Source organism: Lontra canadensis, unplaced genomic scaffold (genome assembly GCF_010015895.1).
Source record: "Lontra canadensis isolate GAN:19392208 unplaced genomic scaffold, GSC_riverotter_1.0 scaffold23, whole genome shotgun sequence".
Lineage (NCBI taxonomy): Eukaryota > Metazoa > Chordata > Mammalia > Carnivora > Mustelidae > Lontra > Lontra canadensis.
In genome coordinates, this window is record NW_022631017.1 from 11480956 (window position 1) to 11503868 (window position 22913).

General features: G+C 43.6%; 2 protein-coding genes across 6 annotated transcripts in view; one reads left to right on the forward strand and one right to left on the reverse strand.

The window, feature by feature from the left end:
- The window catches only part of CUNH6orf89 (chromosome unknown C6orf89 homolog), a 42316-nt gene extending 19403 nt beyond the window's left edge, over positions 1-22913 (reverse strand). The window contains exons 1-4 of one of the 5 annotated variants that reach the window (XM_032862344.1): positions 15023-15050; positions 13988-14147; positions 2243-2450; positions 1351-1564 (exon numbers count right to left, since the gene is read on the reverse strand). In XM_032862344.1, the coding sequence (XP_032718235.1) occupies positions 1351-1564; positions 2243-2431 (403 nt within the window). In that variant the 5' untranslated portion in view covers positions 2432-2450; positions 13988-14147; positions 15023-15050. Of the gene's footprint in view, positions 1-1350; positions 1565-2242; positions 2451-7639; positions 7879-13987; positions 14148-15022; positions 15102-22894 lie in introns of those variants that run through there. The other 4 variants (XM_032862341.1, XM_032862346.1, XM_032862343.1 and 1 more) reach the window with 4 other exon arrangements.
- On the forward strand, positions 16398-16949 carry LOC116870515 (proteasome maturation protein-like). Its single transcript, XM_032862348.1, has one exon. The coding sequence runs from the start codon at positions 16417-16419 to the stop codon at positions 16834-16836; it is 420 nt and encodes a 139-aa protein (XP_032718239.1). The 5' UTR covers positions 16398-16416; the 3' UTR covers positions 16837-16949.

Consider the following 22913-nt stretch of genomic DNA (forward strand, 5'->3'; position numbering starts at 1 on the left):
GGGGCTAAACACTGGTGACTTCATCTCTGTGTGCCAAACAGCAGAAGATGCCTTGAGGGAGGCAGTGAGAGGAAGACTGGAAAGGAGGCTGATGCATGTGAGGATGCAGCACAGGCTGGCCTGATTAACAAGTTTCTCTGGATCTTTCCCCCATGTGCTCTGGACCTTCCGTGATATGGTATTGGAAACGTCGCTTTTTTTTTTTTTTTTAAGCTTTGATGATGACATTTCAAAAACAACCCTTCCAATAAATACAAGGAAGTTATATCTGGAATTAAAAACTTTCTATACATGAGCTAACGAAAAAAAAAAAACCTCACGAGGCTTTTTGTTTTGTAATGTTCCCTTCCTCTGATTTTAGTATAATTTTGGAAATCTTTCCATAATTTCCTCCCTCAAGTGTACAAAAATAGCTTTCAAAGGAGACTCAATCCAAGTGATTTTTTTATGACTGATTAGGTCTTGGCTTAAATAGGGGCATTATAAAGTGTAGTTTCCACTAGGAAATTTTTGCTGAAAGCAAAATGAAGAGAGAACATACCTCCTAAACAGTTATGCTGGAACCTAAAGGTTTCAGAACACGGTTAAACAAAAAGTTCTGAAATCCATCTGTGAAATTAATTTACATATTCCTTCATACAGGCAAATAAGATTAACACTGCCAAAGTAACAAAATCCCTTTTGTTGTTTCTCAAAGAGTAAATTTCAAGTCTTGTCATGTTATGTTGTTCTCAGAAGGAAAGTGCTCAAATGGTGCGTCAGACCAGAAATTCCTGTGGCATCAATGATGCACCGTTACTAAGTTAAGTGCTTTTTAAATTCAACTTATTGGCAGAACTCACTTAGGAGCATGAAATAAGCATAATGTGAGACAGAAAAGACTAAACTAAAAGACTATGACAAACTGGAACAAAAACCTAGTCCAACAGGCAAGGACTATTAGAGGATAAGGCTAAAAGCAAGCTTGACTCACATGCTTTCAGTAAATCAAGAGCTATTTATTAAAATGCCTATTATGAACAGGGAGCACAGGAGAGACGAGGGTAGAATACGACATTCAGATCCTTTCTATAAACAGAAACACTCATCTCCACTTGTGTGCTTTGGTATTGGAGGGGGTTGAAATTTGGCTCCCCCAGAAGTTTTTTTCTGTTCAGTTTCTTAATCTCTCTGAGCCTCAGTTTCTCAATCTGAAAAACAGGGACAATAAAACCCATCAGTCCCCACTGAATTAAATGAGACAAAATAGGGAAAGTGTCTCTCATTAGATGTCAATACACATTATTTCCTTTCCCATCGTATACTGTCAATAAAGCTGTCTCTCAGAAGTAGTAAAATGCAGCATTCTACCTGGAAAGGGTCTGTCTTCATCACCCCCATGCAGAGGAATTCCCTTGTTTTCTGGCATATACTTTCTGGTAATGGGCAAGGACATCAGCCGGATATGATGGATGAGTGAGCGCCAGGTGTGAGCTCCAGAAAGCACTGGTTCAGGTGGTAATGGGCTGAAAGGTTGAATCACAAAGTAGGCAGTGAGCAAGATTAATCCCAGGGTTACAAGGACCTACAAGGAAAGACAGGGAAAGGATTAATAATTGTCCCAGCAAAAAAATATTTTAATGCCAAGAAAAAACCCTGCCTCTTCTATTATTTCCAATTTGCCTTAGAACTAATCCATTTTCATAAACAAGTCATTTACATCCACTTCTGAAAGCATTTAAAGTTTGATTTTGAGGGGTGCCTGGATGGCTCAGTGGATTAAAGCCTCTGCCTTCGGCTCAGGTCATGATCCCAGGGTCCTGGGATCGAGCCCCGCATTGGGCTCTCTGCTCAGCAGGAAGCCTGCTTCCCCCCCGCCCCCCGCCTGCCTCTGCCTACTTGTGATCTCTGTCTGTCAAATAAACAAACAAAATCTTAAAAAAAAAAAAAAAAAAAAAAAAAAGTTTGAGTTTGAGAACTATGAGGACTGCAATGCTCATCAAGCTTCTATCATTTGAAAAATTATACAAAAAAAAGTTTAAAATATACACAAATACAGTTTAACTATAAACATATAGCTTCCATCTAGGATATTTAACAAAATAGTCAAATTTCCTAGTAACACATGGTAATGAGAGCAAAGGCCAAATTATTCACAGAAAAACTAAGGTTCAGTGGTGGAATCAGAGGAGAGTAGTTTTTGGAGAGAAAGTTGAAGAATTTGTGTTCTATAAGGTATCTCCACATCAGAACACATTTTTACCTTATACATAGCTATCAGGAGAGGATACTGGGGTGGCCCTCTCTGAGGTTCATTCTTTTCCAGGAGCTGTCGGATAAATTTTTCAATTGCCTTCTCTGACATGCCACACTGATGGCCTGTTTGTCTCACCAAATCAACAGTCTCTGAAAGTTTGTCATAAATGCTGAGCTCACTGGCGGCGAGATCCATGTCTTCCAATACAAAATCCCTGGGAGAAAGAAAATAAATGTAAAAACAAAGATGGTTTCTTTCAAGTACTTCCTCCTCAAAGCTCCTTCCTTTAGAACAGCGCTTCCTGACCATCTGTGGGGACAGAACCAGCTTTGTGTTTTTCCTAATCCACTGCAGGCCAATGTTTTTGTAAAACAAAATCGATGTCTAGACAATGTCAAGTTAGTGGCATACAGCTTTTAGGTGTTTCTTAATTGTGGGGTAGTAACAAATGGTTTACAGACCAGTATTGGGTTCCCAAACACTTTGAGGAATGCTAGTCTAAGAGCACAATAAATAAATGAAATGGGACCCTGAAACACTAGTACCAAAATGCTTTCTGAAACCAATCACAAGAGGTCTGTTACCAGTAATTTATGTAAATAAAAAGAAACACAACATGGAGTCTTGTTGATCTTATTGCTTTGCATTTACATCAGATACGCCTTTTAGCAACACAGGAGGAGGAACTAATCACTGAAAGCAAGATTTACTGTGCGTAACAAGCTGATACTCTTTGTTACTGTTAGAGCAAGAATTTCAGGCAACACGGAAACCATGGCACTGGGTCTTCAGACCTGGTACGTTGCAGTCCTCATGCTTTTCCACAAACACAACTTTAGAAAATAAAGAGCCTTTTATTCGTGTTTTATATACTTAAAAGACCTGAGATCTTTAATTTCAAAATTCAATTTGTTCTCATAGTTACTTCAAAGCCACTGTTTCACAGTAGCCATAGAATAAAAGGTAAAAACTAAAGTGGCGAAGTATAATACTCTCTTGTAACATTTGTAAAATGCAGTCAAATAGTTCTTTTAAAGACTGCTTGTGTTTAAAAAAAGAAAAAAAAAAAAGTATTTCCTTCATTTATAGAAGGAAAAACAGAGGGGCGCCTGGATGGCTCAGTCGTTAAGCATCTGCCTTAGGCTCAGGTCATGATCCCAGAGTCCTGGGACAGAGCCCAGCGTTGGGCTCCCTGCTCAGCAGGAAACTTGCTTCTTTCTCTCCCACTCCCCCTGCTTGTGTTCCCTCTCTTGCTGTGTCTCTCTCTGTCAAATAAATGAATAAATAAATAAAATCTTAAAAAAAAAAAAAGGAAGGAAAAATAGGGCTTGGGATTTATGTTCTCTTCTATTGGTCTTTTTCCACCTTAAATGTAGAGGTCCTCTTATCTCACATACCTCATCCCCAAAGTGCTTCTAACCCCAAAAAGCACTGACAGGATACAATTCAATTTTTTTTAGTAAGGAGATGCTGCCACCTGTAGAGCAGAGGACAGCAGTCCTGGAGGTCAGCAGAGAAAAGCAGGCCCACAGTGCCACCAGCCAGCGAGCACCTCAGCCTATCTCCCCTTCGAGCAGAGCCTCTGGGGGACTGACTGATTGACTGGTGCTCTTCATGACTCTTAGCCCTTTAGTTCACTAGTTATGAAGTGGGCCTACACATTAGAATCACCTGGACAGTTCCCCCCACCAAGATTTTATTTATTTATTTGACAGACAGAAATTACAAGTAGATAGAGATGCAGGCAGAGAAAGGAAGGGAAGCAGACTCCCTGCTGAGCAGAGAGCCCGATGTGGGGCTTGATCCCAGGACCTGGGGATCATGACCTGAGCCAAAGGCAGAGGCTTTAACCCACTGAGCCACCCAGGCGCCCCACTCCCCCGGACAGTTTTTAATGAACGCTCATACCAGGACATCAACCAATTAAATCAGAAACAGACTTCTAATGGTGAATTAACAGGCAGGGAATCTAGACTTTGAGGAACTGGCTGGGGGAGGGGAGAAACCCCCCACACCTAATGAGGCTAAATCCCTTCCCCAAAGTCTTTGCTCTTGCTCAGTGTTTTTAATACGCCATACAGGCTTTCATTTCAAGGTTCAGATAAAAGGATGGGTAAACTCTATTTAGAAATGTGTATTTTCGGGGTGCCTGGGTGGCTCAGTGGGTTAAGCCTCTGCCTTTGGCTCAGGTCATGATCTCAGGGTCCTGGGATCAAGCCCCGCATCGGGCTCTCTGCTCAGCAAGGAGCCTGCTTCCCCCTCTCTTTGCCTGCCTCTCTGCCTACTTGTGATCTATCTCTCTCTAATAAATGAATAAAATCTTTAAAAAAAATATGTATTTTCAACCAGTGGTTCTGGGACAACGAGATATCCACATGCAAAAGAATGAAATGGGACCCTTCCTTCCACCATACACAAAAATGAACTCAAAATGGATCAAAGACATAAACTTAAGAACTAAAATTATAAACCCTTAGAAGAAAACGTGGGGGAAAATCTTCACGACACTGGATTAGGCAATCGTTTCTTAGATATGGCAAGAAAAGCATAAGCAGCAAAAGAAAAACTAAATTGGACTACATTAAAATAAAACATTTTTGTACTGCCAATGATACCTTTTAGGAAAGTGAAATGACAACCCACAGAATGGCAGAATGCATATGCAAACCATATTATCTGATAAGAGATTGCTATTCAGAGTAAAGAATTAGTACAATTCAATAATAAAACGACCCAATTTTAAAATGGACAAAGAACGTGAATAGACATTTCTCCGAAGAAGATACACAAATGGCCAATAAATTCATGAAAAGATGTTCAACGTCATTAGCCATCAGGGAAATACAAATCAAAACCACAATGAGACACTACTTCACAACCACGGGGATGGCTATAATGAAAATATCATATAAGCTGGCAAGATGTTCAGCACCTGGAACCCTTGTACACTGCTAGTGGGAATATGGTACAGCTGCTTTGGAAAAGTTTGAGTTTCTCAAAAATTTAAACAGAGTTGTTATATGATCCAGTAATTCCACTTATAAGTATGAACCTAAGAGAATTAAAAACATATTTCCACACGCAAACTTGCATACAAATATCCAAGCAGCATTATTCAGAATAGCTCAAAAATAGAAGCAATCCAAATGTCCATGAACTACTGAATGGATGAATAAAATATGGTATACCCACACAATGAAATATTGGACAATAAAAAGGAATAAAGTATTGATACATGCTACAACACAGGTGAGACTTGAAAATATTATGCTAAATGGAAGAAGACAGTCACAAAAGATAACATAAGACTTCATTAATAAAATGCAAACAGTCAAGAATAGAGGCAATCTATAGAGACAGAAAGTAGATTCATTAGTAGTTATCCAAGGGAGGGAAGGGAGAATGGGGCGTGACTGTTAGTAGATACAGTGTTTCTTTCTAGAGTGACAAAAACGTTCTAAACTTAATTTGTGGTGATAGTTGCACAACTCTGTGAATATACTAAAAATGTACACTAAATCGTACATTTCAAATGGGTGAATTTCATGGCATATAAATTAAAGCTCCAAAAAGACATTTTTAAAATCTGTATTTATAGAATTTCAACATATGCCTGTTGTGGCATTTATTACACTACACTGCTATGATCTGGCTATGTCACTTGGTCTACTCATCCAAAAAATAAAAGGACTGTGAAGTAGGAGGTTTTCAAAGTCCCCTCTAGCTCTAAAATTTTAAGAGTAGATGAAGACTTCAGGAACTAGAAAAAATTCAGTTCATTAGAAATTAAGGACTTATGCCGAATTGCATTGCTATCCCACTTCCTGTTATGCCATCCTATATGCTAGGCATCATGCTAAGCACTCTAGAAACATTATCTTTGTAAATCATCATAGCAATCCCAGAAGGTAGGTGTGACTTCTTTTTATTAAGTTTTTAATTTTAATTCCAATATAGTTAACATACAGTTCTATCAGTTTCAGGTGTACAATATAAGGATTCAACAATTGTATATGTGACTCAGTGCTCATCACAGGTAAGTGTACTCTTAATCTCCTTCACCTATTTCACCCATTCCCTCACCAACCTCCCCTCTGGCAACCGTTAGTTTGTTCTCTACAGTTAAGAGTCTGTTCCTTGGTTTGTCTCTCTTTGCTTTCAGTTTTGCCAAAAGGTAAGTGTGATTAATCCTATTTCTCAAATATCGAAACTAAGCTCAGAAAGGTTCCATAACTTGCTGGGATGTGAAGTCAAGTGTGCCTGACATCAGGGTTGATGCTTTTAACCTTTATGCATGCTGCCTCCCTTACCAAGTATTTTCCTACTCTGAGCTGGCAGTACAGAAACCGCAATACCGTGTCCCTCAGTTATCACAACCGAGTGGTTGAGAACTGGAAAAGTGAGCAACTACAATGATTCCTGGAAAAATAAAGCAGTAACTTATAACAGTATTTTTTACATTGTGATTTTGTGACTAGTGATTCCAGAGACAGAATTTTTCTGTTGAAATTAACAGACATTCTAAGCAAGCAAGGATAATGTTCAAACAAACCATAATTAATTACCCAACAATATCCAGTCAAAATCCATTAAAATTTAGTAAAGGGCCAGAAAAGAGAGCAGTGAGAATACGAGAAAAAAATCCCAATAAAAAATCTCAAAGTGTTGGAAGGTGGAGCACATGTAGGTAGCCCTCAGGCAACAGAGAACATCACATTATTGTGCCTTCAGGAGAACTCTGAAAGGAACAAAAGCACAAGTGAGGAGAACTAACAACCATCATTTCTGATGACAATTTCACAACCTTCCGTAAACCTCTGCTTACTTTTAATACACATAAACATTTCACCAAACCCAGAGTTTGTATTGTAAAAACAGGGTTTTCTTTGTAATTCAAGTATACAATGATATTACAATACTGAATATATTTTTGCTAACTGTACATCCTTCTTCCTTGAGATTCTGACACACTTCCCAAGTTATGGGATGGATTATTACTAATAATTTCATAAAGTTTCTAAGAGCATATGGGGATCTTCATCATAAGTCCTCCTTTTGGCTTTGGTTAGACCAGTCATCCTCACCTGGGGGCGATTCAGGACAGGGGACATTTGGAAAGTCTGGAGACATTTTTTATGGTCATACTGGAGGGGTACTGGCATCTAGCAAATATGTTAATTAAACATACACAAAAAATGTCCCTTTGGGTTGGGATTTCATACTAGCAAAGCAGCTCCTTGTTGTGATCTGGAAGTCAGTCCTCCACACAAGGATTTGTATTAAAAAATAATAATAATAAATCTTGTTCTTTAAAAAAAAAAAGTCAAACACATAGTCATGGCTAAGTATCAAGCATGAGGGGACTGACTGAAATCAGCTGAGCCTTGATGGCAATTCCTTTACCTCCAGAAAGAAAGAGAGATCCAACTCTGGCAGGAATGAGCTTTGCCACAGAGGGAAGTTCCAAGTGCGCTTGACTCCTAACAGTGGCTTAGACCTGCAAGGGCACAGGCAGGGTCACCAGCAAAATTATGAAAATCAAGGTATCATGCACCCCCCTGGACAGAAGGAACTGCTAGAACATCTGGGAGTGGGATCCAGGTGCAGAAGTATTCAAACTCTTCCCTGTTGACTAAAGGCACACCCCCAATTATGAGACACTGCTTTAGCTAGCAGTTCTCCACTGGGGAAGAGTTTGTTCCCCAGGGGACATGTGGCAATGTCTGGAGACATTTTAGATTGTCAAAACTGGAAAGGCACCATTAGCATCTAGTGGGGAAAGACTAAACATCCTACAAGGACAGCCCCCTATAACAAAGAACTGTCCCACTTAAACTATTAAGAGTGCTGAGGTTAAGAAATTCTCCTTTCAAGGGAGGCCGGGGTGGAGGTGAGGGGAGAGGTAAGCCAGGAGGCTGTTTGCTTCTGAAGGAGCATCTCAGGAAGAGAAGGAAGCCACTGACAGCTCTGATGAGATGTTCTCCACAATTCCTTCTGGGTCTCAGTCTAGGAAGAAAACAGGACAGAGGCATAGCTGACAGAATGACCCTGACAGAACTTATCAACAAAAATATTTAAAGCAGAAAACAGGTTAAGAGGTCAGAGTAAGGGGCGCCTGGGTGGCTCAGTCAGTTAAGCATCTGCCTTTGGCTCAGGTCATGATCCCAGGGTCCTGGGATCAAGCCCCACACAGGGGTCCCAGCAGGAAGACTGCTTCTTCCTCTCCCTCTGCCTCTCCTCCCCGCCACCCCCCCCCCAACTTGTGCTCTCTCTCACATAAAATCTTTTAAAAAAAGAAAAAAAAAAAAAGAGGTCAGACCTAATGTCAACTTCTGCTTTGTCCTAATACAAAATTAGAGTTATAAATATGTACCAAGCACTGATTTGACATCACCCTGGAGGGTCTCGGTTTACCAAACTAAACAGCTGTGCCAGTTAGGCAACTCTGAGATGCCATACTGATGCATCTAGCTAAAACATGAAAGGGAAAATGCTGTATTTCAAAAAGAAAGTTTCAAAAACCCATCTAAATATGTCCCAGGGGCGCCTGGTGGCTCAGTCGTTAAGCATCTGCCTTCAGCTCAGATCATGATCCCAGGATCCCGGGATTGAGCCCTGCATCGGGCTCCCTGCTCAGCGGAAAGCCTGCTTCTCCCTCTCCCACTCACACCCCTTGCTGTGCTCCCTCTCTCACTGTATCTCTCTCTGTCAAATAAACAAACAAGTAAATAAATAAATATGTCATAATCTTCAATAGTGGGAACAATATCTCGAGTAATACTAAATTTTCTTTTTTCAGTACCAGGTTCTTTAGTGCTAGCTATGCAGTATGATAAAACCATTCCTTAGTGTTACGAACAAATTCCATTCTATTTTATCCAGTGATTCCCATTAACTGAAGAAGTTCTACTAAAATGAAAAAAATGCAGCCTTTGGTATAATAAAAACCACTAAAAAAACCCCATCATATTTATTTATTTTTTTAATGTATTTTTTTAAAAGAGTTTATTTATTTATTTGACAGAGATCACAAGTAGGCAGAGAAGCAGGCAGAGAGTGAGAGGGAAGCAGGCTCCCCGCTAAGCAGAGAGCCCCTTGCGGGGCTCGATCCCAGGACTCTGAGATCATGACCTGAGCCGAAGGCAGAGGCTTAACCACTGAGCCACCCAGGCACCCCACAAATACAATATTTAAAGAAAAAATAGTTGATGAATATTAAAACAAGAGGATTTAAAAGAGCAGGAATTAAAAATGCAAAAAGTGCTCAAAATGTACAACTGACGGAATAGATTTTTGCAGGTTTTTTTTTTTAAGATTTTAATTATTTAAGAGAGAGAGAGACACAGCGAGAGAGGAAACACAAGCAGTGGGAGAGGGAGAAGCAGGCTTCCCGCTGAGTAGGAAGCCCAATGCCAGGCTCTATACGGGATTCCTTCCCAGGACCCTGGGATCGTGACCTGAGCTGAAGGCAGCTGCTAAACAACTGAGCCACACAGGCACACCTACTTTTTTGCAGTTTTATCATCATTTGACTAAGTCCTCTTTCTGGACATCTCTGTCCAGTGAAACCTGGTGAGTCTGATACTTTCTTTGCTCACTGAAAATACGTCTCTTCCACTTTTTCCAGTTGCCTATTTTTGAAAAATTGTAAGCCTCCAGAAAAAAGAAAATACTACAATAAACACTTGTATATTCTTCCCTTAGACCAACTGTTAACATTTGGCCAAATCTGCTTTATCTGTCTCCTCTCTGCTTTTGCCAGAATCATTTAAAAGTTAGTTGCAACACATCATGAAATCACTTCTAAATATTTCAGCATGCATCTCCTCAGAATGAGGACACTGCTCTACTTAATCATAAGCAAAATTATCATACCTACAAAATAACTCTCTAAGATTAATATCCACGCCATAGTCAAATTTCTGTTAAAGAAAGGCTATATAGTTTTTTAGAAACCCAAGATCCAATCAACAGTCACACATCACAACTAGCTGTCATGTCTCTTTGGTTTATTTAAATCTAGAACAGATCTTGGCCTTTTTTTTTTTTTTTGTCCTTTATGATAGGAATATATTTGAAGCAGTAACCCCCATCCCATTTTAAAACTTATTTTTACCTGGTCCTATCCTCACCTTCTCTAGTTTCTATCATTAAAACAACAAACTCTTCCTCTCTAGAATTCCAGTGCTCATGTTCTCCCTCCCTTCTGAGCCAAGTTCCTTTAAAAAAAAAAAAAAAAAAAAAAGGCATCACTTCACCTTTTTTCTCAGATCTCCATTTGTTTACTAACCTCTTGAAATTATATTTCTGCCCTGCTCACACCGATAATACTCTCACTCAGGCCACCAATGGCTCTCTACATGCCAAGTCCAAAGATTTTGGATGTTTTCTCAACTATCACCTTATCTGACCTCTCTGCAGAACCTGCTGTTGCTATCTATTTTCTCTCTCAAGTGCTCTCAAACCTTGGCATAATTCTCTTTTCTCAGAGACTATACCCCTGAATGTGGTATTTATCATAGTTGTCCTCAATCTTCTCATACCCCTCTATGGCTTTAACTGCCATCTATTAGTGATTCCAAATCTCTTCTCCGGTCTACAACTCCAGAACTCCAGACCCATCCATCTACCTACCTACCAGACACCATGGCCGAAATTTCCTACTATCTCTTATATGTAATGTGTCCATAACTGACTATTTTCCTCCCTGCAACCCATTTCTCCTACTATATTGCTTTGTAATTAACAGAAACACCAGTTCTCCAGATTTAAAACCTCTCTTCCACCTTCCTCATCACCACCAATGAACCAATTGCTAAATCCACAATTCCACCCCCTGTATAGTTCCCACCTTCATCATCTTCCCTTTAGCTCTACATTAATGGCAGTTAAGGCCCTCAAAATCTCTCCCTGGACCATCACAAAGATATACTTTATCTCTACACTTCCAGTCCTCCTTCTCCTCTCCAATCCGTCTTCTACTCTCTCCACAAATTATTTTTCTGAAACACAAATTAGTTCATGTTACTCATCTATTTAAAGCAATTTCCTTGGGGCACCTAGGTGGCTCAGTGGGTTAAAGCCTCTGCCTTCTGCTCAGGTCATGATCCCAGGGTCCTGGGATCGAGCCCCACACCAGGCTCTCTGCTGGGCAGGGAGCCTGTTTCCCTCTCTCTCTCTGCCTGCCTCTCTGCCTACTTGTGATCTCTGTCTGCCAAATAAACAAGTAAAATCTTTAATATAAATAAATAAAGCAACTTCTTTGAGGGGGTTCCTGGGTGGCACAGTTGGTTAAGTGTCCGACTGTTGATTTTGGCTTAGGTCATTTCCTCAGGGTTGCGAGATCAAGACCTGAGGCCTAGCGTGGAGCCTGCTTAAGATTCTCTCTACCCCTCTCAAATAAACAAACAAATAAATAAAATAAAGCAACTTCCTTGAATCCCCATGACCTGCTATGCAACAGTGTAGACAGTGGGTAAGAAGGCAAATGGAGTTGGAAAAAGATGGATAATTACTTGATCTTCCATCTACTGTGTAGCCATAGCAATACCACTTAATCTAAGCCTCAGAGTTTTCATTATTTTATAAAATGTTGTTTAGGGATCATAAGATGATGAATGTAAAACATGTGTCCCAATACCCAAATTTAATACTTAGTAAATGTCATAAGATGAAGCCCAAATTACTTAGCATTGGCCCTTTATGACCTGGTCAACTGCTTACCTGTTCAGTCTCATTTCCCATTCCTTCTTCACATGCTTCACTGCCATACCATTTCACATCTTTTTGCTTTTGCACAAGTAATTTCCTCTGCTATAAAGTCTAACTCCCATAGATTCCCAATGAGTGAACTCCCTATTCCAGCCTTGATGTTTGTCCTTTGAACCTTAAACACAACTCAATCACTCTATATTATACCTATTTCCATGTCTCCTCACACTACATTGTTTTCCTTGAAAAGAAAATCACAGGGGCACCTGGGTAGCTCAGTTGGTTAAGTGTCTGCCTTCAGCTCAGGTCAAGAACTCAGGATCCCAGGATCAAGTCCCACATTGCGGGGGGGGGGGTGTCCCTGCTCAGCAGTGTGTCTGCTTCTCCCTCCCCTTCTGCTCCTCCCCTTGCTCATGCTCTTTCTTTCCCAAATAAATAAAATCTTCAAAAAAAAAAAAAAAAAAAGGGGTGGGGGTGAAAATCACAGGCCCATAATGGTGTCCTTAGGTAAAGTCAGTAAACCAAGACTTAACACCTAACCTAACTGCAGTTTCAAACCCCCTAGAACTTAACCAGCCAACACGGAATTTCTGGTCAGTGCTAGAAAATTTACTGATAAAACTTTTCCCATTTCCCTTAGGTGAATGACCTTGCCAAAAAAAAAAAAAAAAAAAAAAGCCTTTATTTTTTAAAGATTTTTTATATTTCAGATTTTATTTTTTAAATTTTTATTTATTTTTAAAGATTTTATTTATTTGACACACAAAGATCACAAGAAGGCAGAGAGGCAGACAGAGAGAGAGGAGGAAGCAGGTTTCCCACTGAGCAGAGAGCCTGATGTGGGGCTCGATCCCAGGACCCTGGGATCATGACCCGAACTGAAGGCAGAGGCTTTAAGCCACTGAGCCAACCAGGTGCCCCTAGATTTTATTTTTTATTTAACAGAGCACGAACACAAGCACGGGGAGTCTGGAGAGGGAGAAGCAGGCTCCCCAATAAGCAGGAAGCCCGATTTCGGGGCTTGATCCCAGGACCCTAGGATCATGACCTAAGCAGAAGGTAGACACTTAACTGACTGAGCCATTCAGGCGCCCCTATTTATTTTGAGAGAGAGGGAGGGAAGGAGGGAGAGAGCTAGCGTGCATGCGTGTATGCGTTGGCGGAGGAGGGGGAGGAGTGGGAGAATCTCAAGCAGACTCCCTGCTGAGTGTGGAACCCACACAGGGATAGATCTCACAACCCTGAGATCATGACCTGAACCAAAATCAAGAGCTGAACGCTTAACCAGCTGAGACACCCAGGTGCTCCCTCTATGTTTGAAAACCTTTCCTAGGGGCGCCTAGGTGGCTCAGTGGGTTAAAACCTCTGCCTTCGGGGGCACCTGGGTGGCTCAGTGGGTTAAGCCACTGCCTTCGGCTCAGGTCATGATCTCAGGGTCCTGGGATAGAGTCCCGCATCGGGCTCTCTGCTCAGCGGGGATCCTGCTTCTCTCTCTCTCTCTGCCTGCCTCTCCATCTGCTTGTGATCTCTCCCTGTCAAATAAATAAATAAAATCTTTAAAAAAAAAAACAAAAAAAAACAAACCTCTGCCTTCGGCTCGGGTCATGATCCCAGGGTCCTGGGATCGAGCCCCACATTGTGCTCTCTGCTTGGCGGGAGCCTGCTTCCCCCCCTTCTCTCTGCCTGCTTCTCTGCCTACTTGTGATCTCTGTCAAATAAATAAATAAATAATCTTAAAAAAAAAAAAACCCAAAACTTTCCTTTTCTGTACCCCTTAGGAGCTCCCCTCTACTTGCTAGATGGGATGCTGCCTGATTAATGAATTAATAAAGCCAATTACACCTTTAAAATTTGCTCATTTGAATTTTTGTTATTTAACACTTGAAAGCAAAGATAAATGGAGAAACAGAAGAAACTAAAAACACATGAAATTCACCTCAGGGACATGAACACTGATCAATGTCTACTAAGCAAATTTATAGAAACGACCTAAAATGATCATTCTTTTCCCAAACTGATCTAATACTTGATTCCTTTTACCTTTTATTCTTCTTATTCTTAAAAATACATCAACCTAAGGAGGATTTAGATGAGATTAGGAACCTCCCATTTAGATAATCTGTGGTGTTGTGGGGCAGCTGTAGAGAACTAGGGATTCAAAGTGGGTCTTGAAAGTTGTTTTGGTCCAAAGCAGAAAGACCTAAGAGGGCAAACAGGGTTACTCTTTGGTATGCAAGTTGGACTATGTGAACTTCAGTCAAAACTTCAATGTAGCAAAAGTTGCATTTCTGTTGTTCTTTAGAAAAAAACTGTGATAAACTCAAATACACACTTTTATTAAGGGAGAAGATTCCACCATGGGAACAACCAAATGAGCACCCTGAAGAAGTCAGAATAGTTAAGTATCCGGGAGTAGTTTCTATTATAAAGTGATGACTGTACACTTTAAATGTACTTGCGAATACCAAGGCTATGCAGGCTCTTAAACATGAAAAGGTGTGCCAACACGGTTAACGCTCTTAAGACACTACGGAACACCATTTTTGTACTAAAAGGTGATTACAAACAGCTCATCGGGTCAATAAACCAAATCATACAACTTTCTGAAACCCTAGATGCTACTGTTATCACATACCAAGTCCACACTTAAAAGAAAATTCCTTAACAACTATTAGAAATAGATGTTCGGGGGGGGGGGCTACGCCCAATATACACACAAAAAATCAGAAGTCCGTCAAAAGGGCAGTGAAATCTAGACTTCGAGGCGCCAATGTTTTGGACACCAACGTGACGCCTGCGAAACGGGTTCAAGCAGGGTCGACCTCATTTTGTTCGGCCTCTCGGAGCTAAAGAAAGAAAAGGTCTTAAGGGAGTCAACCTCGGCTTGCGGGGTGGGGCGGTGGTATGAGGGGAAAGTTGCCGGGGGTGCAGGCAGTCTGCGAAACACCTGAGGCTCAAGAAATGGGCTTGCGCAGGGGCAAGGGGCTGCGCGAGGATGTCACAGACGGGCCCGGCAGTGAGGCTGTCACAGCGCGGCCTCCCCCCCGCCCCCGGCCTCGGGCCCCAGTCACTCACATGCGGGGCCCGCGCCCTCTCGGGCTCCTCCCGCCTCGGGGACAGCACCCTCCGGGCGAGGAGGGTAAGCCAACAATTTCCTGCTTCCGGGCACGCAACCCGGAAGCAACTCCCGCGCCACCGGCGAGGCCGCGCGGCCTAAGGCAGCTCCTTCTTCACGCCCCGCGCTTCCGTCAGAAACAGAACCAGTGACGTTGCCGCGCGCGCGAACTCCCGCGATATCTGGAGAGCACTGGTCCCTGCTCCCCCTGGCGTCAGGTTCTTGCCGTGCGGGTCTTTTCATTGCATGCCAGGGTCTGTCCTGTGAGTGCGCTCAACTGGGGCTTCGCAGCTGCGCTGATCCCGTTCAACAAGCTTTTATTGAGGCCCCTACTAAGTGCCGAGCAGCGTGTTAGGCATTAAGGGGCGGGAATGGGAGGGTTAGGTAATGGGGGGCAAGTCCTTAAAGCCTCCGGGAGCTCTTCGTCTAAAACAAAGACAAACACTGTGGCTTCCAACTTTACCGGGCTAACCGAACAAACGTCATTGAGATGCGTTTGCGTTGCTGTTTCACCCGCTGCCTAACTCCCGGGGGCGGGGCAGGCGGCCTTGACAGTTCCGGTAGAAAACTTTTAGAGGCAAAATTTCTCCCTCCGCACGGGTAGGAGGAGTCTCTAAAGAGTCGGACGCAACCTCCATTACAGACGACCTCCTCCACAGCTTTACGCCACAGGAAGGAAAAAACTCCCTACAGTCTTGCGGTAATCGTCAATTTCCCCTCTCCTCCATCTTGATAGTGTACTGTTCTTAAATAAAATGCTTTGTGCTTAGTACATTCCTAGTGTCCTTATTCGAGAGCGGATCCTCATACAAATCTTTTGAGGGGAATCCAAGAACTGAGACTTCCATTGACACAATACCAGCTTCCACCGGTAACTCCAGCACAAGGTAAGATAGTCCTCACCTCGCTGGGGCTAGAGGACCCATGTCTGATTTGCTTTCTCGGATGTCAGTTCTCACTCACTTTGCAATTTGGCTACTACTGTCTGCATTTCTTCCCCTCCTGCACCTCTTCTGCCATCACTCACTGTGTGACCCTCAAAACCCGAGGACATGCTGTCCCACCTGCTAGTTCCGTCCATCCTCATACTCATTCAACCTCCTGGATGGTCCATCTAACCAGGAGTTCTACTTTTTCTGTTGCCTCCTATCAGACCTCCTCACGTGCCCCCCACTCCCTTTCTGGAAAGATGGTCTCAATCAGCCTCTAAAACTTAAATCCCAGGTGGGTGCATGATTATCACGGTATCGTATGGGAATTTATTTCCAATAAGGCAAGGGCAAAACTTTGTACCTCCTCAAACGTAAGTTAATACTTCTGAGAGGGGGAGAGGCTGTTCACAGAGCAAGTGAAGATGAATGCCAGAGGACTTGGATCTCAGTTAAAGGACAGTATTGCGGTTACTGAACTTTCAGCAAGTGGACCTTTTGAAAGTCATGATCTTCTTCGAAAAGGCCTACCTTGTGTGAAAAATGAACTTTTGCCCAGTCATCCTCTTGAATTATCAGAAAAAAGTTTTCAGCTCAACCAAGATAAAATGAATTTTTCTACACTAAGCAACATCCAGGGTCTGTTTGCTCCACTAAAATTGCAAATGGAAGTCAAGGCAGTGCAGCAGGTTCAGCGTCTTCCATTTCTTCCAAGCTCAAACCTTTTGCTGGATATTTTGAGGGGTAATGATGAGACTATTGAAGATATTCTTAATGACCTGTCACAAAGTGAACTAATGGGAGAACCACACTTGATGGTGGAATATAAACTCGGTTTATTGTAATTTGTTGTGCTGTTCATGAAAATAGAGGGGCTGCATGTTGTTTATAGTCATCTTTTTACTATAACTTGATGTACACAACATTAAAAATACTGACACATGAGAAAAAAAAAAAACTTCTGAGAGCGGCCTGGGATGAAATCTGTAAATGGAACTACATAGATGTTGAGGACCAGGGCATATATCCTGGCACTCAGGGACTCATTATGGACCATAAAATATACCAATGCCCTCCCTCATGGGCACATCAATTGCGAGGAGGCAGGTAAAGAAACGAGAGGCTGTAGTAATATTAATTAAGGCAGTGGGCCTCTCCTAGGGGGACACCCTCAGGGTTGCTCTTCAAAGCAGTGAGGAAGGGGGCACCTGGGTGGCTCAGTGGGTTAAAGCCTCTGCCTTCGGCTCAGGTCATGATCTCAGGGTCCTGGGATGGAGACCCGCATCAGGCTCTCTGCTTGGTGGGGAGCCTGCTTCCCCCCTCCCCGCTGCCTGCCTCTCTGCCTACTTGTGATCTCTCTCTCCGTCAAATAAATAAATAAAATCTTAAAAAAAAAAAAAAAAAAGGCAGGGAGGAAGGCCATCTCCCTTCCGGATACACAACACTCCAATGGGGACATTCTTGGAATATTGTGTCTACTTCTCCTTCTTTGCTATCCCCTTACAGATGGGAAACTGGTTGTCAGATGTACCCGGAATGCTTCCTTGCTAACTGGAATGTTTGACCCCCAAACTTTAAAGAGGAAACGGTTCATCTTTTCTGCATACAGCATGGCCCCAATATAAACTATGAGATGGGGCAACAAGGCCCCACAATAAGACAATGGATTATAACACCATCTTACTAGGTGGCTCAGTCAGTAAGCATCTGCCTTCGGCTCAGGTCATGATTCCAGGGTCCTGGGCTGGAGCTCCACATCAGGCTCCCTGCTCAGCGGGGTGTCTGCTTCTCCTTCTCCCTCTGGCCTTCTCCCCTGCTGATGCTCTCTCTCTCTTGCTCTCTTAAAAAAAGAAAATCTTTTAACACCATCTTACAGCTAGACCTCTTTTGTAGAGACTAAGGACAGAGGTCTCAGATCCCTTAGATCCAAGACTTCATGTTCCTTAACAAACCCTAGGCTTTTCAAAACCTGCAATATTGAGCTGTCCTCTTTAGTTCTCCTCACAGACCCAAGCCGTAAGCCCCCTCCCCCACCATCAGAGGAGGCTTCCCAAAGCCCCACTGCCCCACCAAACCCTACCATAGCCCCAAAACAATGATCCAGTATCCTCATATCTGGGACCACCAACCCCCTCAGGTCCTAATAAGCCCCTTCCAATTCTGTGTCCCCTCCAGGAGATGGCTGGACCAACAGGAACCACCATGTGGGTGCAAACTCCATTCTCTATGAGTGATCTCCACCAAGTCCAAAAGGACTTGGGAGATTTTTCTGTGGACCCTGACACTTACATATCAGTTTGGCACTAATTTTTGATCTGTCCTGAAGGACACAGTGGTCATTCTCAATCAGACTCTCTCCAAGGCAGACTGAGATGGAACTGGGGAGCCTGCCACCCAATTTGGGGATAAACTTTACAGTTCTGCCAGATTCTATGGCAGTGACAGTCACAGATCCTCATCGGAACTATGAGACTCTACAAGGACAGTGGTCCCGAGACCATCTTACAATCTATCTAACAAATGGAATGAAAAGATGCCAATCAAAGCTAATTAATTATAATAAGCTGGCTCTCATAAACCAGGGAAAGGAAGAAAACCCTGCAGCCTTTATGGAAAGACTAAGAGAGACTAACTAAACATACCAACCTTGATCCCAGTTCTTATAGTTCTTAATGGCCGACTCATCATTCAGACCACCCCCGATGTAAGGAGGAAACTCCAAAAGTTATCCCTAAGGCGAGACACCCCAAGCTCTGAACTCCTTAAGGTGATCAATTTGGTGTTCTATAGCCAGGACCAGGAGGGAAAAAAAGGGAAAAGAAAAACATAAGGATCGGAGACAGGCTCAATTCCTGGTGACCTTGCAACACAAGTCATCACCTTAGGGTCACCCCCTCAAAAGGGAGACACCAAAAGGAGCCTGCTACCATTGCAAAAAGGAGGAACACTGGAGAGATGAATGTCCTTAAGTCCATAACATGGCCTGTTCTCAATGTCCTCAAATGGGACATTGGAGGAGAGACTGCCCCTCTAGTGGGAGAACCAGAGGTTCAGAATCCCTTCTGTCACCACCATCCCCACCAGCTGTCACTCTGAGGAGCCCTAGGGCACCAATAGGCTCCCCCACTCACTGTTTCCATCACTGCAATGGGGCCCAGGTGACCCTTGATGGGGCAAGTAGGACAATTAATTTTCTTTTGGACACGGGAGCCACCTACTCTATCTTAACCTCTTTTATGTATAAACTTTCCTTCAACTCCTGTCTGGTTATGGGAGTGAATGGCCTACTCACCAAGCTAAAATTCATCTGTTCTTGGGACAGGGCTCTATTCAGTTAGTGCCTTCGAGAGGCTCTATGGGAAAAACAGATCCTACCAAAGCCGCACCACTCAAACCCAACCTCCCCACTCCAACCAGAAGATGAGGTCCTAATTAAATCCTGGAGAGATGGATCTCCTGGATCCCAACTAACTCCTTTATGGAAGGGACCCTCTACTGTTCTTTTATTCAGCCCTACCCTATAGTCAGTCATCAAGGTCCCAGAAACTGCCAGTTGGATCCATCTCTCCTGAGCCAAGCCTGCTTTGACCTCTAACAAAGAGGATGACCCCGATGCCTCTGAACATACTCTTCAAAAAGGGGGCATCTCAGATAAGTCCTAAAATTCTCTATTCTGTTATATCCAATACCTTAGTGTGGTCAAAGTTCCTCCAGGAGACTTCTAAGACTACACCCTTAAAGAAATTCACGGGTACCTCTTTGACCACACTCACTTCTTCTGCCTGATAATTCTCACACTGCCCTGGACCACACAAGAATACAACTTTCTGACCCCTTAGCCCCATCACTTACACTGCTCAGTGCTATCTCAACACCACCAATTCCTCTTGCTGGATATGTGTGGGACCCCACTTAGCCACTGTAACTCCTGTACCTGCTTCATTGTGGGCCACCAACAAGAGCCCCACTACTTTCACCTATACCTGTCTTTGGACACAAACATGGACCTTGCAGCCCCCTGTAAGTGCAAGAAACCTCCAAAGAAAGGTCACAGAACACAGCAGAAAAATCCTAAATACTCAGAGGCCCCTCCCAATACCTGCTATTGTGGGACTGCTGCATACTCAACTCAAACTTTTTAATATGACCTTCCCAATCTATATTAGTGCTAGCTCATCATCTGGGACTCCAGTAGGTTGTATTCCCTTTTCTCAGTGCCTTGCATTTCAACCTAACTTCGGCAGGGAAAGTGGGAAAGTGTTTCTGATCACTACTTTAACGCTGTTAAAATACCCCACTTTTAACCTTCCCCCTAAATTCACCATCAAGCCCCCCATTGGGTCCACCATGTCTCAATAATGTCAGGGCCATCCATCAGCCCAGATAACCTCCTCCTTCTTCAACACAACCTACCAACAGCCCTCCCACTGGAAAAACTCCTAGAACATATTCTGGAATCCTCACTGAAGCCACCTCTTTTCTGAACAGCCCAACACAACTGTATAGTCATGACCCCCTTGCCTGCCTTCATATTGGCTTCGGTCCCCTTTAGGGCCACTGCTGGACCTCGGAGAACTCCCTCCGAGGAAGTCCCTTTATTTTCTTTCTTCCCCCTCCCCTCTGAAAGACTTATTTATTTGAGTTGAGGAGGGGAGGAGGAACAGAGGGAGAGAGAATCCCAAGCAGACTCAGTGGAGCATGGAGCCAGTGCAGGGCTCTATTTCACAATCCTGAGATCACTACCTGAGCCAAAACCAAGAGTATGACGCTCAACCAATTGTACCTCCCAGGCGCCCTATTTCCTATCCTAACCAAGGCTTACCTGCATCCTCAGAAGGGACTCTGTGGAACTCAGGCATACCTAGCCCTTCCAAATGGATGGAAGGGCACTTGTTCTTTCACCTGGTTAGCTCCAGATGTAACCCTCATAGGAAGTACTCAAAGAGTTTCCCACTCTATTGTAACTGAAACATCCATATCCAAAGCAGGCGGTCCTTACACTCCTCTTACTAGGGACCCTCCTGGAAACAGCCTCAGGATCGGCCACAGGGATCACTAGGACTGTCCCTTCTCCCCAATTCTCAAGAATTAGGCAATTCCGGGGCGCCTGGGTGGCTCAGTGGGTTAAAGCCTCTGCCTTCGGCTCAGGTCATGATCCCAGGGTCCTGGGTTCGAGCCCTGCATCAGACTCTCTGCTCAGCAGGGAGCCTGCTTCCCTTTCTCTCTCTCTCCCCACCTCTCTGCCTACTTGTGATCTCTGTCAAATAAATAAATAAAATCTTAAAAAAAAAAAAAAGAATTAGGCAAATCCATTAAAAAAAGTATGCAAGTCTTGGCAACCTTGGAGGACTCAGGGGTAATCCTCCAAAATCAAAGGGCATTAAATATCCTTGCTTCTGCCCAAGGGGGTATATGCGCATTAGCTTAAGAATAACATTTTTATGTCAAACAATCAGGGTTTGTTCAAGAAGTATTAAAAGACTTCACATCTCCTATCAGGTACATCCACCGCCTCCTTTCTTTTGGTCTTAGGTCATGGATATTTCCCTTCTTCCAGGACCTCTCCTTTGCATGATCCTTCTTTTGTTTTTTGGACTGTGTCTTCTTCACCTTTTAACGCAGCTCATCTCCTTTCATGTTAGACAGGTCCAACTTCAGCTCTTACTGCAACAAGGGTATCAGCTGCTATCAAGTGAACATCAAAACTACCATAGCCCCTGGACCAGAGTAGTCAAGCCTTCTAAAACCAGGACACAAGCCCCCACTCCGCCTTAATCTCATACCACTGCCTGATGCCCCAGACAGAGAGCAAAGATTAGGACTCTTAACGAAAACACTGACGTGTTCTGAAGGAAGCAGCTACAGAAGATTGAGTTCGGCCCTCGACTTAAAAGATTTCAGGACCTCCTCTTTGAAGGGGGAATGGCAGAGTATACTGGCTATTACATATGAGCTGGAGGAAAGAGCAGCAATAAATGGGTTACATTTAGAGACCTGAGGGCAAACATCTTGGTTTTGTGGTTTCCAACTTACCAGGACTACAAGACCAAGAGCAGCAGGTGCAGAGCTTGTGTTCTGCTCTTCAACTTCTGCCCCAGGGTAACCCCAGAATTCATATTAGGTTTACATTCAGGATTGCCCCCCACCCCAAGGGAAGACAGCGAAGGCCGGTCCAGCAGGAACCTTGTAGGGCAAAAGTTCTCCCTCCCCACCGGTAGGAGGAGTCTCCATTAAAAACTACCTTATCCACACTCATGATCCCACTTAAAAGGGAAAAAAAAACCTCCGGTAGCCTCGGGGTTGGCAACTGCCAACCCCGGACTTGCCCACTCCATTCTGAGTGTACTGTCCTTTGATAAACCGCTTTGTGCTTGCTACCTTTCTTCTCACTGTCTTTATTCCACTGCGGATCCTCATGTATTAAATCTTTTGTGGGGAATCCAAGAAGAGGGCCTTCCATTGACACAGGGCAAGCTTCCACTGGTAACAATTACAAAAAGATGTTTCGAAGAGGGGCGGGGAATCTACTCCCAATATACAAGAAAAATCAGAAGTCCGTCAAAAGGGCAGTGAAATCTAGACTTCGAGGCGCCAGTCGTGTTTTGGACACCGCTGTGACGCCTGCGAAACAGGTTCAAGCAGGGTCGACCTCACTTTGTTCGGCCTCTCGGAGCTAAAGAAAGAAAAGGTCTTAAGGGAGTCAACTTCAGCTTGGGGAGGGGGGGCGGTGGTATGAGGGGAAAGTTGCCGGGGGTGCAGGCAGTCTGCGAAACACCTGAGGCTCAAGAAATGGGCTTGCGCAGGGGCAAGGGGCTGCGCGAGGATGTCACAGACGGGCCCGGCAGTGAGGCTGTCACAGCGCGGCCTCCCCCCCGCCCCCGGCCTCGGGCCCCAGTCACTCACATGCGGGGCCCGCGCCCTC